The sequence below is a fragment of the Neolamprologus brichardi genome, chromosome 4, assembly GCF_056152115.1.
Source record: "Neolamprologus brichardi isolate AB-2024 chromosome 4, ASM5615211v1, whole genome shotgun sequence".
Classification (NCBI taxonomy): Eukaryota; Metazoa; Chordata; class Actinopteri; order Cichliformes; family Cichlidae; genus Neolamprologus; species Neolamprologus brichardi.
The window spans coordinates 3056844-3071198 of record NC_142107.1 but is presented as its reverse complement, the minus strand read 5'-3'; the positions used below and the strand labels follow the sequence as shown (position 1 = coordinate 3071198).

The window sequence follows — 14355 nt, the reverse complement described above, 5'->3', positions numbered from 1 at the left end:
TTTAATATAACTACATGTTGGGCTCTGCGCTGGGAGCTCATCAAAAGCATGAGCGTGTGTTGCATATTTTGATATGTTATGAGCTTGTATGACTGCTGCCTTGGCTAGATCTCTGGTGAAAGAGATTTGATCTCTGTGATCTTCCTGGTGAAACACAGTAAATAGTTAAAAAAATCTCCTGCTGGAACTTGCAGGTGGATGCAGGGGTGGTGGAGGGGTCAAACTGCAGGCAGCAGTGCAGACTCTGAGATGTTGGAGGGAGAGATGAGACATTTACATCTTAAACAGAATTTGAGGAGAGTGTAGCATGTCACACGGGTATAAATTAGCTTGAGTGGACTGCCTAAACTAGCATCCGGGCCTCACATGTTTTCAGAAGGCTGCTGTATCTTTATTAGAACCATAAAACCATGACATAAATGCTGAAATTGAAGGTTTGTAACAATGAAAAAAATGCAAATGTGCAAATAATGTATTTTTTTGTTATAGGTGTCTGCCGTATGGTGTTATTACATCTGTGTACTTGCCCAGGTTAATGAGCACAGCTGAAGGGCACAACAGCAGCGTGCCAGCTGGGGATTCAGAAACTGTTGCTGTGGTTAGCCTCTGCCTGCTTTCTGCTCATCCCGGGCCCTGAGGGAATTACAGCCTGTTATCCCTCCACATGTTCCAATTCAGCCCACTGTAATTTGCATTAATATATACTTTATATTAGCTTCAGTGCGGCGGCATCCCAAAGGGGAGATATTTTAATGTTATGCAATACAGCAGTGAAAGGGGAATGTAGATGACTGTTCAGCCTGAAGTTTCTTTCCAGTGAAAGTCCCCCTGCCCTTTGTCTCCTGTCCCCTCCAGTCCTTTTTCTCCACCCTCTTACGCCACGCCACCATTTATCCTAGCTATATCTAGACACCTAATATTGGTTTCTAAAGTGTGTGTGTGGTCATTTTTAATCATTCTGAGTAAGATGTGGTCATTTCCTCCTGATTCCTTTCTCTTCACGATGACTTGTGTTAGCTCCAGAAATCCCTCTTAGGGAAACCAAACTTCATAAAAACCACAAGTGAATGCAAGAAATCCTTCATCCTATAGAGTGCATGTTTGGACCACGTCCTCTGTTTTGGCTTTGTTGACAAATGATGTGCACAACAGGTCCCAGACTAAAGTAATGACTTGAGAGAAAATGCTAATTCATTGTCGTTCTCATCTTTCGCTCTGTCACACTCCATCCTCTGTCTTACCTTCTTTTTCAATGTTTTTCTGGTTTGTTTTTGTTTGTGTCTGTTTTTATGGAGCAGTGAACTCCCTCCCTCTGGTGCTGAAGCTGCTTTGTGTGACGCAGGCCAGTGATCCACCTTCATCTCCCCATTACAGTAATATGGAAGGAGTGCACTTCAAACTGCTATACCATGGTGAGGCCCCAAGGTGCTGCTGACATGTCACGCTGAGCACAGCTCTCTCTCCCCTGCATTTATCTAAAATATCCGAATAACCGCTCAAGCCCCTGATGTTAAGAGGCAGATTTAGCAACATGATCGCTACAGCAAACAGTTTCTCTTACAGTGATACCACGAAAAGCTCTGACAGCAGGCAAACAAGTCAGCTCGCTCTCTCAGTCATCCACAGAGACTCCATCTCCCTTTCTTACAGCGTCGCCGGCGTGCCATCTTACTACACAGCAACACAATTATCTAGCGAGAGAGACAATGTTGTCCTGTTTGTTTCCTCTTCTGCATTCATCTGTATTTCAATTACTCCTCACTCACCTTTGATTTAATACCATCCTCACAAATATACTCAGAGGAGTGTTTTCTGCTGATCTGCAGATCAAAATGCTGCACTGAACTTTACTAGACGGTAACTCATAACTCCATGCCTGTTACAAGGCTTTGCTTTGCTTTTCGCCTTGATGTCAGCAACACTCATCCCTCTGTGACTTACCACTTGTTTTTTTTTTACTGTATATTTGGAGCCTCATCCTCAGTTGTAAGTTGTATATTTCAGCCCACTGTCTTTTGCAGCGTTTCTCAAATAAGGGTCCTAGTAACCCTATGGTTTCTTTAGAGTATTGCAAGCACACTTTCTTTTTTTATTTAAAAAATATCCTATCATGATCTTTAAGATAACTGTTACTCTTGGATCTTGTCTTGTTGTTCTTTAATAATGATATACTGCTATACTGAACCCCTTTAAATTGCAATGTTTTTGGCATGTTTTGATCAGGCGTTTTTACTGTTATTGACGCACCATGACATGCAATAAATGACAAAGCCCACAATGTTACATTTTATCTGCTACATCACATCTGAATGCCCCTGTATAAAATCCTTGAGAGCACCGCAGATAAAATCATAGATGAAAGAGTGAGAAAATTGTTGGATACTCGACTATATTTTACATTACATTTAGGGTCAGCTGTGCAGTAAAGGTATATTTCCCAGAAATAATGCCCGTGTGTTCATGTGTGTGTGTGTGTGTGTGTGTGTGTGTGTGAGTCAGTGAGTAACATAGCAGGGAGGTTGAAGCCTATAAAAACAGAGAGCCTGCTGCCTGCCATCAGCTACCTGTACTGCTGCCTGAGCCTGTCCCCTGCACACTGCACTGACAGAGGTTAGACACATGTTCTTACTGCCACTTTTAGTTACACTCTGCATGGTCTCTGTGCCTTTTATTCACTCCTTCTCTTAACGTCACACCTTTCACACACGCAGCCTCTTCACCCTCTGTCTCAGTATGTTTCTCTCACCTCTTGCTGTCTTTTCATTTCGCTCCCCACTCGCCTGTTTGAGAGAAGCGAGAGGCTGACCTTGATGCACGTTGTACTGAGGCACAAAGCAAATAATAACCGTAAAAGCTCACACCTGCACTACAAATGGTACACAGGCTTTGGCTCGGTCGTGGACATTGTCTTCGGTTCTTGTCTTTTGTTACGGTGTCAAGTCTGTGAGCTTCTAGCACATTTGCACAAAAGCAATGGCTGGCAGACTCGTGTCGTCGCCTTGCTACAGCTAAATATCTGTAACACACAGACTAAACCACACGTCCAAACACAAATAGCACTTACCGCCATGGCAACATGTAGGTTTCTAAGGTAAGAAATCTCACATAAATCCATATATAGACGAACAAAATCAGTAATTAGGTGCAGCTGGAAGATGTATGATAACATAAGGGGTTTTTTTTCAAGAGAGTTTCACCAAAGCTTTTATTATTAGAAATCTCTTTAAAATCAAAGTCGCTCAATCAGTCAATGAGCCAGAACACAACAGTATCAGGTACTAAAGAGCTTGAGAAATTAATACTTGAATATTTTTCACAACAGACAAAAGTATGCCTTCAGTTACACTGCCCTTATCACAGACATTTATTTGATCAGTTACAGGGTGTTCTTTTCTAGTCATGCTGAGTGCTCAAAGTGTTTATTCTATAAGTCTCATTTTACTCAAACATTGCTCTATTTTTAAAATTAAAGCACTTTATCCACCTCACATCTATGGCCAATTTAGGATCGCAAATTAACTTAGCATGCATACTGTATGTGTGGACTGTGGGAGGAAATTGGAGTGGCTGGAGAGAACCCACGCAGGAACACAGAAAGACTCCAACTGTGGTTTGACCCAGAAAGATGCCTTCTGTGAGGCAACAGTGCTAACCACTACACCAACTTCTCTGGTTAACTTGGAGGTCAGAAAGAAGGGTTACCATTGGGAAGCAAGGCTAATAATGTCAGTGGTATTAATTTGCAGTAAGGCTCCGTGATTATGGACAACAATTATTTTTATCAGTACGGAGATCCACATTATTTGTCCAATTATTCATTGATTTTAGTGATAAATGTGTTTTTATTGCACTTTCACGTAAACAGAACACTGATATTACATTTCCATATATGTACAGATCTTTGTCCTCATTCACCTAAATACAGTGCACCTCTTTGAAAAAAGTAAAATAGATTTAAAAAGAAAATGCCCTGCAGAGCAAGAGGGCACCTTTATTTTGTGTTCTGTTTCCTGTTAATTAATCCGTAAATTCATCTTTGCAGACAAATAAGGTGTTTGTTCACCTTGTCTAAGTGCATCTCTAGAAGCAAAATAAAAAGGTTGTCAATAAAACCCCTAGCAAAGTACTCGATGGCTGTGAGAAATCTATTTTCCCTCCAAGGTTTGCATACAGCACAGGTGTTGCCACTTTGGAATAATTGTGCGAGGGTAACATATCTTTTGTCCGGTGTGTTGACCATTTTCCTGAAGTGTTCGTAACTCACTGTCGTTACTGCACGTGGAGTGCGATTGCATTTGTGATTTCAGTGCGTCTTTGTGAGCTGGATGCATGCGCAGCTGCACTTTTATGGATGCCTGAATTCATGTTGGATGACTTACGTTACCAACCACGATGTAGCTCTCTTGGGTTTCATGCCTCAATATACTGCAGTTTGTTTGCAGTAGATGACTGCCCTTCCCTTTATCTGGTTCTGTTGGAGGTTTCTTCCTGTTAAAAGGGAGTTTTTCCTTCCCACTATCGCCAAGTGCTTGCTCATAAGGGGTTTCTGATTGCTGGGTTTTCTCTTTCTTATTCTAGAGTTCTTACCTTACAATATAAAGTGCTTTAAGGTGACTGTTGTTGTGATTTGGTGCTTTACAAATAAAAATCAAACGATTTGAGTCTGTAGTATGTTTTCGGACAGTTCAGTTGAATAAGTTCTGTCCTGCAGGTTTTAGACATCACCCTGGGTCAACACACCTGAATCACGTGATTAGTTCTAAAGAACTTCAAGACATGTTGAGGAGGTAATTTAGCCATTTAAATCAGTTGTGTTGGATCAAGTACACATCTAAAACCTGCAGGACACCGGCCCTCGAGGCCTGGAGTTCCCCCACACCTGATCTAGAGATTCTAGAGACAAGCCCTTCACTCTCTGCTCTGCCAGACATTTGAGTTTTGTTGTATATTCATGTCTGTGAAGGTTCTCAGTCATCCAGGTCATCGTAGTCAAAGGAGCTTGAAAAGAAAAGCGTCTGGACTTCTTTAAGTTACTTGAAGACGTTTCACCTCTCATCCGAGAAGCTTCTTCAGTTCTAAGGTCAAATGGTGGAGAGTCCCAGATATAAACCTAGTGGGAGTGTCCCCCCACAGAGGGACAAAAGGACCCCCTGATGATCCTCTAATCGCCTGAGCCAAGGTGTGGAACTGGGTGTGGGTCCCAATCAGCCAGAGTTTCGGGTGAGTTCATTGTGAAACCTGGCCCCACCTTATCATGCGACTTCCTGAGGTCAGATGGCCCAGGATGTGAGTGGGCGTTAAGAGTCTGGGAAGGGATCTCAAAACTGGATTATAGATGGCAGAGAGTTGGTGTCGTAAACCACCGCCTCTGTTCAAAGATGGTCGCTCACAGTGGACATAGATGGCTTCTTTCACTCCTCTTTCAAACCATCTGTCCTCTCTGTCCAAAATGTGAACATTGGCATCCTCGAAAGAGTGTCCTTTATCCTTAAGATGCAGATGGACAGCTGAATCTTGTCCTGTGGAGGTGGCTCTTCTATGTTGTGGCATGCGCTTGTGTTGTATATTCATGTGTATCTTTTGGTGTAGTGTTACTCGCCCAAAGTATTCCAGGAAACTGGCACATGCAGGCACGTGGTCAGGCAGTGATTTAGGGAGCGCTTAATTTTGCTTTGCATTCTATTGGCGAAGTGCGCTTTTTCAGCATCGCTCGATCATGCTCATTTAATTATGGGAAGACAAAATTCGGATTAAAGTTCAATTAGCCTGCCCACATCTATATGGTAAAACAGCAATATCAGTGTTTATGAATAGAGAACAGTATAGTTTAACATATTTTTCACTTAGTAATGTTACAAAGACCTCACAGGTGTTTGCATTGTTGTGGGTCTGTTGCTGCAGCACGTCACTCTGCAGTCATGAGGACCAGCTGCTATCAAAACCCACGTACAGCGCAGTGAAACAGAAGCACACGTCCCATTAAAGTGTGATGACACTGTTCCTTTTCTTTCCCAGCTGTCTCCATGCTGCTCTCTAACAGCGGGCTGATGGACCAGCTGCAGACAGTCTTCTCCTCCTCCTCCTCCTCCTCCTCCTCCTCCTCCTCTTCCTCTGCCACATCCCTCTCTCCATCAGCCTGTCCTCCTTTGGCCCTGCTGTGCTGCTGCCATCTACTCCTGTCCTCCCTCATTACCTTGCAGCGTGTTCACTCCACTCAGGTACACACAACAGCTCAGCTCAGCTCTTATCACAACTTCACGATACAACTTCATACAGTCAAGGGCAAGACACAGCATAATGTAAAGTAGGGTATAGATTGAGATATAGGCGCAGAATGCAAAACAGAAATTGGATTTGCTTGATGCATATCTCAGTGAGGCCGTGGTACAAAATAACACACTTTCTTCTTTGCTTTCAGCCGGCACTGCAGGGATAATAATGCATTTTAACTCACAAAGATTTCAGTCCTAATCTTGTTATATTCCTGATTCCTTCCCTCTCTCTCTCATTTTCTATTATTTAAGGTCCGTAAGAGCATCACTTGGAGTCTGGACACAGCTGTGCAGCGACTCCTTACTCAGAAGAGAAACACAGACAGTCTCCTGCTGAGTAAGAGACACCAAATTTTACTGTTCGATTGTTTTTATGTCTTCATCCCATGCAGACAGCCGATGGCAAAGCAGTTCATTAGCGCTGAAATTATAGCAACAGTGTGTGACCCAAGAATACAAAAGAAACTTGGCTGAAAATTCTGCATTTGTGGTTGGCTGGTGTTTTTCTATTTTCCTCAATTTGCTTTTATTCTTCCAGATTTGTCTCTTGAGTCATCTGTTCCAGAATTTTGTGCTACTCGGTTTCTCCCTGTCCAACGCAATTATGGAAACATCAGGGGGTCCGTAAGACCAAGATACCTGTGTTCATATGAGTACATTAGGCATCCCTGATTAATGTAACATCTGTCCATATACTGTGCAAACCAGAGGGTACTAATGGGGTCCACCTTTGCTTGGTTTACATGTACATACGTAAAGTCAATGTGTTATCCTCAGTGGAGCTAACCAAACCATGCATTTCACACACTTTCATTATATTAAGTGGCCCCAATCCCACTGCTGCACTGGGAGACAGATCATCCCTGCTGCTCCTGCATCTCTGTCTGTCAGCTGGATAAGTGGCCTGTCAGAGTTGCTGTGATGTATTGGCTCCCTCCCTCTGCCTCTCTCTCTCTCTCTTTCTAGTCACTCAGCGTCCTTTCTGTGTCTTTCTCTCAATTTTTATCTCGACTATGCTTCTTCCCAGCCTGCCCGTATATTTCCAACTCTTCCCGTTTCTCTCTATCTCTTTGCCCTGTCTCTCCTCCCTCTTTACTTCTGCCACTAATTGAGTCCTCTCTCCCTCAGAGGGCTCTAATCTCAGTGTACATGGCATTAAGTGCGATTCAGATGGCTGGCAGCACTAAGTTTGGATTCTTTTTACCCCTGTTGTTCGCTTTTTCTCTATCACTACTTGGGTCTCGCTGAACTTCCTTCAGCTTCCTTCACTTCGTTCTGCCTCGCACTCTCTCTCTTTTGTACTTGGCACTGACATCTTTAACTTCTTGCCCTCTCTTTCTCTCACATGTCTCTTATAAAAAAATTGCTCTCAGTTCCTTTCAGCTGTACTCCTGCACCCTCTGCTCCATGATTGTTACCATCTTTTTCAGTTTTTACTCACACACTCGCTGCTTTCTGTTGTGCTGTGGATCTCTTTCTTCTGTGGCCTTGCCTTCCACATTTATTTTCCTTCTCTCTTTCTTTCACCCTCCTTTGCTTAGACATTCCATCATTCTCCTTATTTGCTCTGCTTTTTCAGACATTTACAATTTTCCTCTATCTTCCTGTTCCCAGTCAGCTACCTGAGGCTGCTGCAGGCTCTGCTTGATACTGACCTGGCATCGGAAGTTGTGTGTCTGACTTCTGGTCCTGGCTTGGTTGGGCTCAGACCTCTTGGGGTTGAAGACGGTGCTTTGTACCCACTTGGCTCCAGAGGGGCGCAGTGCCTCTCAATTGCTCTCAGTGGACTCCTTCTGCAGGTATTAGCATGTTTGAGTATGAGTATGTGTGTATTGATATGGTGATTTGAGTGTATGGGTACAAAAAGCTATCTGGATCTGGTTCAGTTTGTAACATTTTCTTGAGAACATTACGACGGTGATTCACAGGTTTTTGGCCAAACGTTTAATTTTGCCATTGTTAAAGAATTCCTCCCAAAATTCCTGGATCTGGATCCAGAGTGTAAATCATTTTAATCCCTTTAGCCTAGAAGTGGTGTGGTAAAATTTGGCTGCAAATGTGTCGCAACTTTTTGCGAGACAACAAAGAGACAAACAAACAGACCAAACCAAGCCAATCACATAGCCTTCTTGATGGAAGTAATTCAATCAGTTTCCAGAATTAACAGCTTTCTACTACTTTAAAACTTTCACTATATAGTTAGATATATTACCTATGTCTTCTGTATCACGGTCCCTTGTGGCTCAGCGGTTTGGAGTCTTTGGAGGCTTTCTCCTGGGTTTGACTCCATGGATTATATTCTGCATTTTAAATCAACTGGGAAAACATGTCGTATGCCATCTTGCTTGATTGCAGGGATTGAATAATATCTGCCTGTTATAAGCTGTCCTCTGTCTGTCTGTACATCCAGTTTGCCTGTTATCAGCCTGCTGAATGGCTATTATCAGGTTCATGCATATTGCCTTTAGGCAGTTACCATCCTTTACCTGCTGGCACGCTCTAAAGGCTGTTATCATCTGTTGTAATCAGTGATAACAAGAGACCAACACCGGCCCCCTTCTTATTGCTTGCCTTGTACATCCTTGTTTCCTTTCCTTACTAAACCTCCTTGCACATTATTTCCTCCATCTTTCCTTCGTGCACAGACCAGCTCAGTGTGTCAGTAACGTGCAGATGTCAAACTTTTTTCCCTGTAGTTTAGCATGAAGGTGTACTTATCTGTGGAATCCTCCTCCTCCGTGTTCCTGCTGCCTGTCACACCTCCGTGCATCGAGCATAAACAAATGTCCACAAAGGACACACATGTCATATCCTGGATCATAACTTCTCCAGCAAAGCTTCTCCTCTCCTCATTCCTTTCTCCTGCTGATTCATTTTAGGTGTTGAGACATCCTTCATGATGGCACACCGAGATTGATTTTCAGGTCGCGGGAAAGAAGGCAGAGGAGACAAGAAGGCACAAGTTAGAGAAAATGACAAAAGCCCCATATAGTGCAGGGGACGTGTGATGAAGCACATGTAAAATCTGCAGTGGTAAAAGATTACTATATTACTCATGTTGTGTGGGTGTAAATCTGCCTCGCTTCTGGAGTCTGGATAATTCTTGATGATGTAAGTCATACATTTCAGGGTAGGTTTCCATTTAGGGTAAATTTGAAGTAATGGTTGAAAAAGTAGTAATTATGTTTATGTGTGTGTGTGTGTGTGTGTGTGTGTGTGTGTGTGCGTGTGTGTGTGCGTGTGTGTGCGAGAAAGAGAAAGACTTTCACTGCAGCGTTGCATGGAGGCTATGAATTAATATAACAAGCTAGTTCAGTAAATCCCTGTTATAATGAAAGCTCGAGCGCTGCAGTACCCAGTGTGCTGTCTCAGTTGTTACTAAGCTAGCTGGTCTAGGACATTTAATTGTAAAACTGTGTCTTTAATGGTGGCTTTGTGAGCAAGAGGTACATAATGAAAAACTGGAGAAAGCTGCACGCCTTCTATAAATCGCATGCACATATGCAGCAAATGGAATAAGAACACCAGTGTGCACACACATGGTTTCACAAATGTGTTAACGGTGTCAAACTATCGCCAGATACAATAAAGAATATATGAATGACAACTTAAATGCTCATGTTATGAAACCCCCTCCCCCCCCCCCCCCCCCCCCCCCCCCCCCCCCCATCGTTCCTTTCACACTTCCCCTTGCCCTTTATCCCACAGCAGAAGTAACACAAAGGTAATCTTTAAAATCTTTACATAATGACAGTGAACCTGCCTTTCACAAGCGCAGTTGTGTGGGGAAATGAGATGCCGATTGATTTAACAGTTAGCACAGTGGCACTGCACACGGATCCAGTGCAATCACGTCCGTCTCTACATTGTTATTACATGTTGGTGGTGAAACAAACGGTCTAAAGTATGACTAACCCAAAAGAGTAGCAGATGATTTCTTTGTCAGGGGGCTTTTCTTGTAGGATGACAGTTATAGGAGGCCTCTAGCTAGTAAAAAGGTATATAAGGGATCATTTGTGCCATAAAGCAATTAATATACTGAATATGATGATGTGATGTATTTTGAATGGAATTGAATGTTTATATGTTTATATGTATGAAAGTGTGCTTGATTTGAATCGATTGACTTGATGATCCAAAGACAATTTTTCTACTAATGTGGACAATAAAGTAATTTTATTCTGTTGTCTTGTATATGTGGAACTGTTGGGTGGTTTCTGTGTCATGCCCGTACTTGTTTTTTCTTCTTCTGTGCTGCAGTATAGCAGCCTCTGGTTCCACACTAGCAGCATTTCCTCTCTCTGTAAGAAGCTGTAGTGCTGAACTGAGTTTCACTTCTATGGTTCAGTGCTCTGTAGTCTGCTGTTCAGCAGCTGATATGAGTTCCCCACTCTCCTCCTCTCCTTTTGCTGTCTTTCCTCTCGATGCTCCGATTCAGCAGCAGACTCACTGCAGCTCCAGAGTCTCTCTCCCACACATACTTTTTTCGACTCTGCGCTGCTCTCCGTTTCTCCTTGCTTGTTCTTAGCTCTCATTTTAACCTCTCCTTTTATCTTCCTGTCCTCATTTGCCCTCTTCTCATCGAAGCGTTCTCGTACCTCTGCACACTTCAGCTCCCTCGCGCTCACTCCAGCTCATCCTCTTGACTCCTTTCTTCAGCTTTCTGCTCCTCGCTGCTTATGGATTATAGTGCAACTTTCCACTGTCATCTATATATCTCCGTGGCCTACTTCAGTATTTTTGGACACTACATAGTGCTCAGTGTAAGCCCTGACACTGTGGGAGAGACATGCATTATTAAAACATCACTCAGTCACTCTCCCTGGTGTTCCCTTCTTACCCCCCTTCTTTTGCTGACTGCATCTCCGTCTGTTGGAGAGCAGATATCTGTGTTTCTTCCCCCAATTCATCTGTTGCTGCCATCGCGCCCATTTCTGCCGAGCGAGAGCACACAGGCACACGTTTCACATTCTGCTCTTTCCCTGGCTTGCAGCGATTTGACATTTGAAAGCTGAGAGATATTTTTTCTTTTTCTTTTTTTTTCTTCTGCAATCTCATGTTTTACCTCAATGTGTCTCTTTCTCCTCAGAAGCACGAGTTGCTGTTGCGAGCCTCAGTCAACTGTCTGAGCTCCCTGCTGGGCTTCCTTCAGAGAAAGAGTCCCGCTACAGGTATCAAACAGAGAGATGGGGAAAGAGGAAGTGAGCGAGGATAATGTGCACACGTCCACAGAGAAAGAAATGAAAAACTGCAAATGTATATATTTGAAGGAGATTTGAGAAACAGCAGTGAGTACAGCTGTGGAAAGCAACTAAGTGAATTTACAGCAAGTCTTGAGTTGGGTTTTTTTTACTTCGTAACTTAAACTATGTGAAGGTTACGTGCCATTGTTTATTTGGACAATATCTCTGCAGCAACAGTGGGTTTGTCTTGATGATGTAGGGTTCTTTTTACATTTTCAGACTTCATCTAGTTCCAGTAAATACACCATGAGAAAGAGAATAAAATAAAACTGAGTGGATCTAAGTAAGGCGTGTGTATGTGTGTGTGTGTGTGTGTGTGTGTGTGTGTGTGTGGTAGCCAAGCATGTGGTGTGTCAGCCATGGAGTCGATTCCTCCTCCACAGCCTGCTCAGCTCAGGACAGAGCTGCCTTCTGCACCCTGCCATACTCAGATTCATCATACTTGTAAGATGCTTTACAAACACACACACAAATACAAATCCAAGTAATAAATATTTGATAGCAGAAGTATTCAAAGAAGCATTTAGATCACATCAAAGTGAATACAGTGCAGTCCATCCTGACACAATACAGCGAATCAAAAGAAAAGAAAAGTCATTACCATGTCTGTAAGCTCACTTTATTTATTATTCATTCAGCTCGGGGTTGGAACTGTGGGATTACTACTGGTCAGCTGGAGCCCTGTGAGCCTCCTGCTGCATTAAAAATGTCTGACTTAAAGCATTTTGTGAAAAATCTGGGACAGTGTGTGACTTTGTCCTTCCAACACAAATAAACCAAACGGAAGCAGATTTAATGGAGTTAGGCAGCACTGTGACACAAGTTTAAACACTTTAAATATTTAGCTTGTTTTTCACTTGGTCTCAAATTCACTGTCCGCAAACCTAAACATACAGTGGTTGTTAAGAAGGAAAATAAACAGTGTTGCTCCCATTTTTCCAGACATCATTGGATTACATGGAAAGGTAGAAGCAACCGAAAAGTCCCAAACTACGAGCCAACCAATCAGTCATGTGTACTGAGGAGAACTTATTTTCAATGCAAAGTTAATGCAAATACTTATTTGGTGTGTTTGAATGATAATTAAAAAAATATTCATGGCATTATTTATGAAAGACTTAATTTTTACAAAAGCGGAACAAAAGACAGACAAAGACAGACGAACAGCCTGTGGCCACCTCCACCTTTTGGAGGTTGTCTTTTTGCTGCCTCTCCAGTGCACTTGTTGACACTGATGCCCCCGAGGTTTAATATGATAATCAAGTTAATGGTTTTAGAGCAGCATTTTTTTTTACTGCACAGTAATGTACATCTGTGCAGGATCGTGCATGCGTACGTGTACATGTGTTTCTGCATCTGTGCTTGTGTTCTCCGCAGCTGCTGCAGGACAGCGGGACACCAGTGCTGCGGGAGCCTGACCTGCTCCAGGTGATGGAGGGAGTGGAGAGGAGGGGGGTGAAGGAGCTCAGCAAGGAAGCAGAAGAGGCCTTGAGGCTGCTGCTGACACAGGTAAACCTTTGCACACACACACGTATGCTCACACAGATAAAATAGGAGATAATCACACAACAACAGGCCTTCAGTTACCTGTGGATATGTCCATTCCTCAAATGAATTCATTAGAAAAGGAATCATACAAAGTTCGGTTTTTGCTGGAATCAGTTTGTATTTATATGTTGTGAAAATCAACACAAGCAGACTGTACTGAGGGGAAATGTGTTTGTGGAAGAGCAGGTAGGTTTGTGCAGTTGAAACAGTTATTTCACGTATTTCAACATCTCAAAAAGTAATCGAGTATAAATCTGGATCGTGACCAATACAGTGTTTGACTTAGATTAGAACATGTACAATACGTAAAAGCAGCAAATGGCAAATAATAAATCGAGCCCGCCCCGTACGAGCATGAATCACAATACATTCCACCTCAAGTCAAGGTGAAAATCAGTTTTTCATTAGAAATGCAAAAGCGATTAATCACGACTCCCAGCAGGAAAAAGATTGAAGAAAAGTAACAAACAAGCCTACTGAATTATTCAAATAATTATAATATTCATCACGCATTGTGATGTTGATTTTGCCTTTGCGCGCTTTCCATCACTCAGTCATTCTGTGGTAAGCAAGCGTGTGTTGCTGAATTTTTCTCCCGATGTGTAGTTTATGTTGTTATGAAGTTTGCAACCCGGGTAACCACCTAAGCAAACATTTAAGCTGTCAATGTGTAAATGTTTAAGTGCAGTTTGAGCTGACAAGCCAGGGTGCGATTTCAAATCATTACTGTCTCACTACCTCCTGAAAGCCAAACGCTAAAGAATTAACTTGCCATCTCTTTATCTCCAAGTATTAAATCTTATCACTGCGAAGCATTAAATTACAATAAAATCAGTTTGCCTCTAAGTAGACATTTCTTTTTTTTCCCTCCTGGTCGTTATTTTAAAGATGACTTTGCAGAGTCTCCTGCTGCAAAGACAAACGCTGAGCATCCTGCTCCACTCGTCTTTTCACAGCCAAACCCAACCATAAATGCTATAAAGCATTAATCCATCTTCAGCGGCTAATTAAAAAAGGTTTATATTTTTCAGTAGCTGTTGTGTGTGTAAAACTGATTACTGAACTGTGAGCTAACAATATGATTGCAGTTCGTGTCAGTCTGGGTCTCTCCTCTCCATCCCGGAGCACAGCAGACCAATCAGTCAATCAATCAAACTTCCCAACATGGCAAAAGACTTATTGAAAAAATGACTGGTTGACTTGGATGATTGGTAGATCTGTCTGAAAAGTGAGAGGTTAAAAGTCATCTTTTCAAGTTGCTGAAAAGACCTTTAGATAAAAATGTCTTAATT

The 14355-nt window shown here is 42.5% G+C and overlaps 1 protein-coding gene across 5 annotated transcripts in view; it reads left to right on the top strand.

The window, feature by feature from the left end:
* mei1 (meiotic double-stranded break formation protein 1) overlaps positions 1 to 14355 on the top strand; it is an 83567-nt gene that overhangs the window by 62518 nt on the left and 6694 nt on the right. For 2 of the 5 annotated variants that reach the window (XM_087839612.1, XM_006797940.2), the window contains exons 24-31: positions 1299 to 1412; positions 2500 to 2610; positions 6016 to 6218; positions 6525 to 6609; positions 7887 to 8071; positions 11362 to 11443; positions 11853 to 11959; positions 12893 to 13024. In XM_087839612.1, the coding sequence (XP_087695738.1) occupies positions 1299 to 1412; positions 2500 to 2610; positions 6016 to 6218; positions 6525 to 6609; positions 7887 to 8071; positions 11362 to 11443; positions 11853 to 11959; positions 12893 to 13024 (1019 nt within the window). Of the gene's footprint in view, positions 1 to 1298; positions 1413 to 2499; positions 2611 to 6015; positions 6219 to 6524; positions 6610 to 7886; positions 8072 to 9151; positions 9218 to 11361; positions 11561 to 11852; positions 11960 to 12892; positions 13025 to 14355 lie in introns of those variants that run through there. The other 3 variants (XR_437165.2, XM_006797941.2, XM_087839613.1) reach the window with 3 other exon arrangements.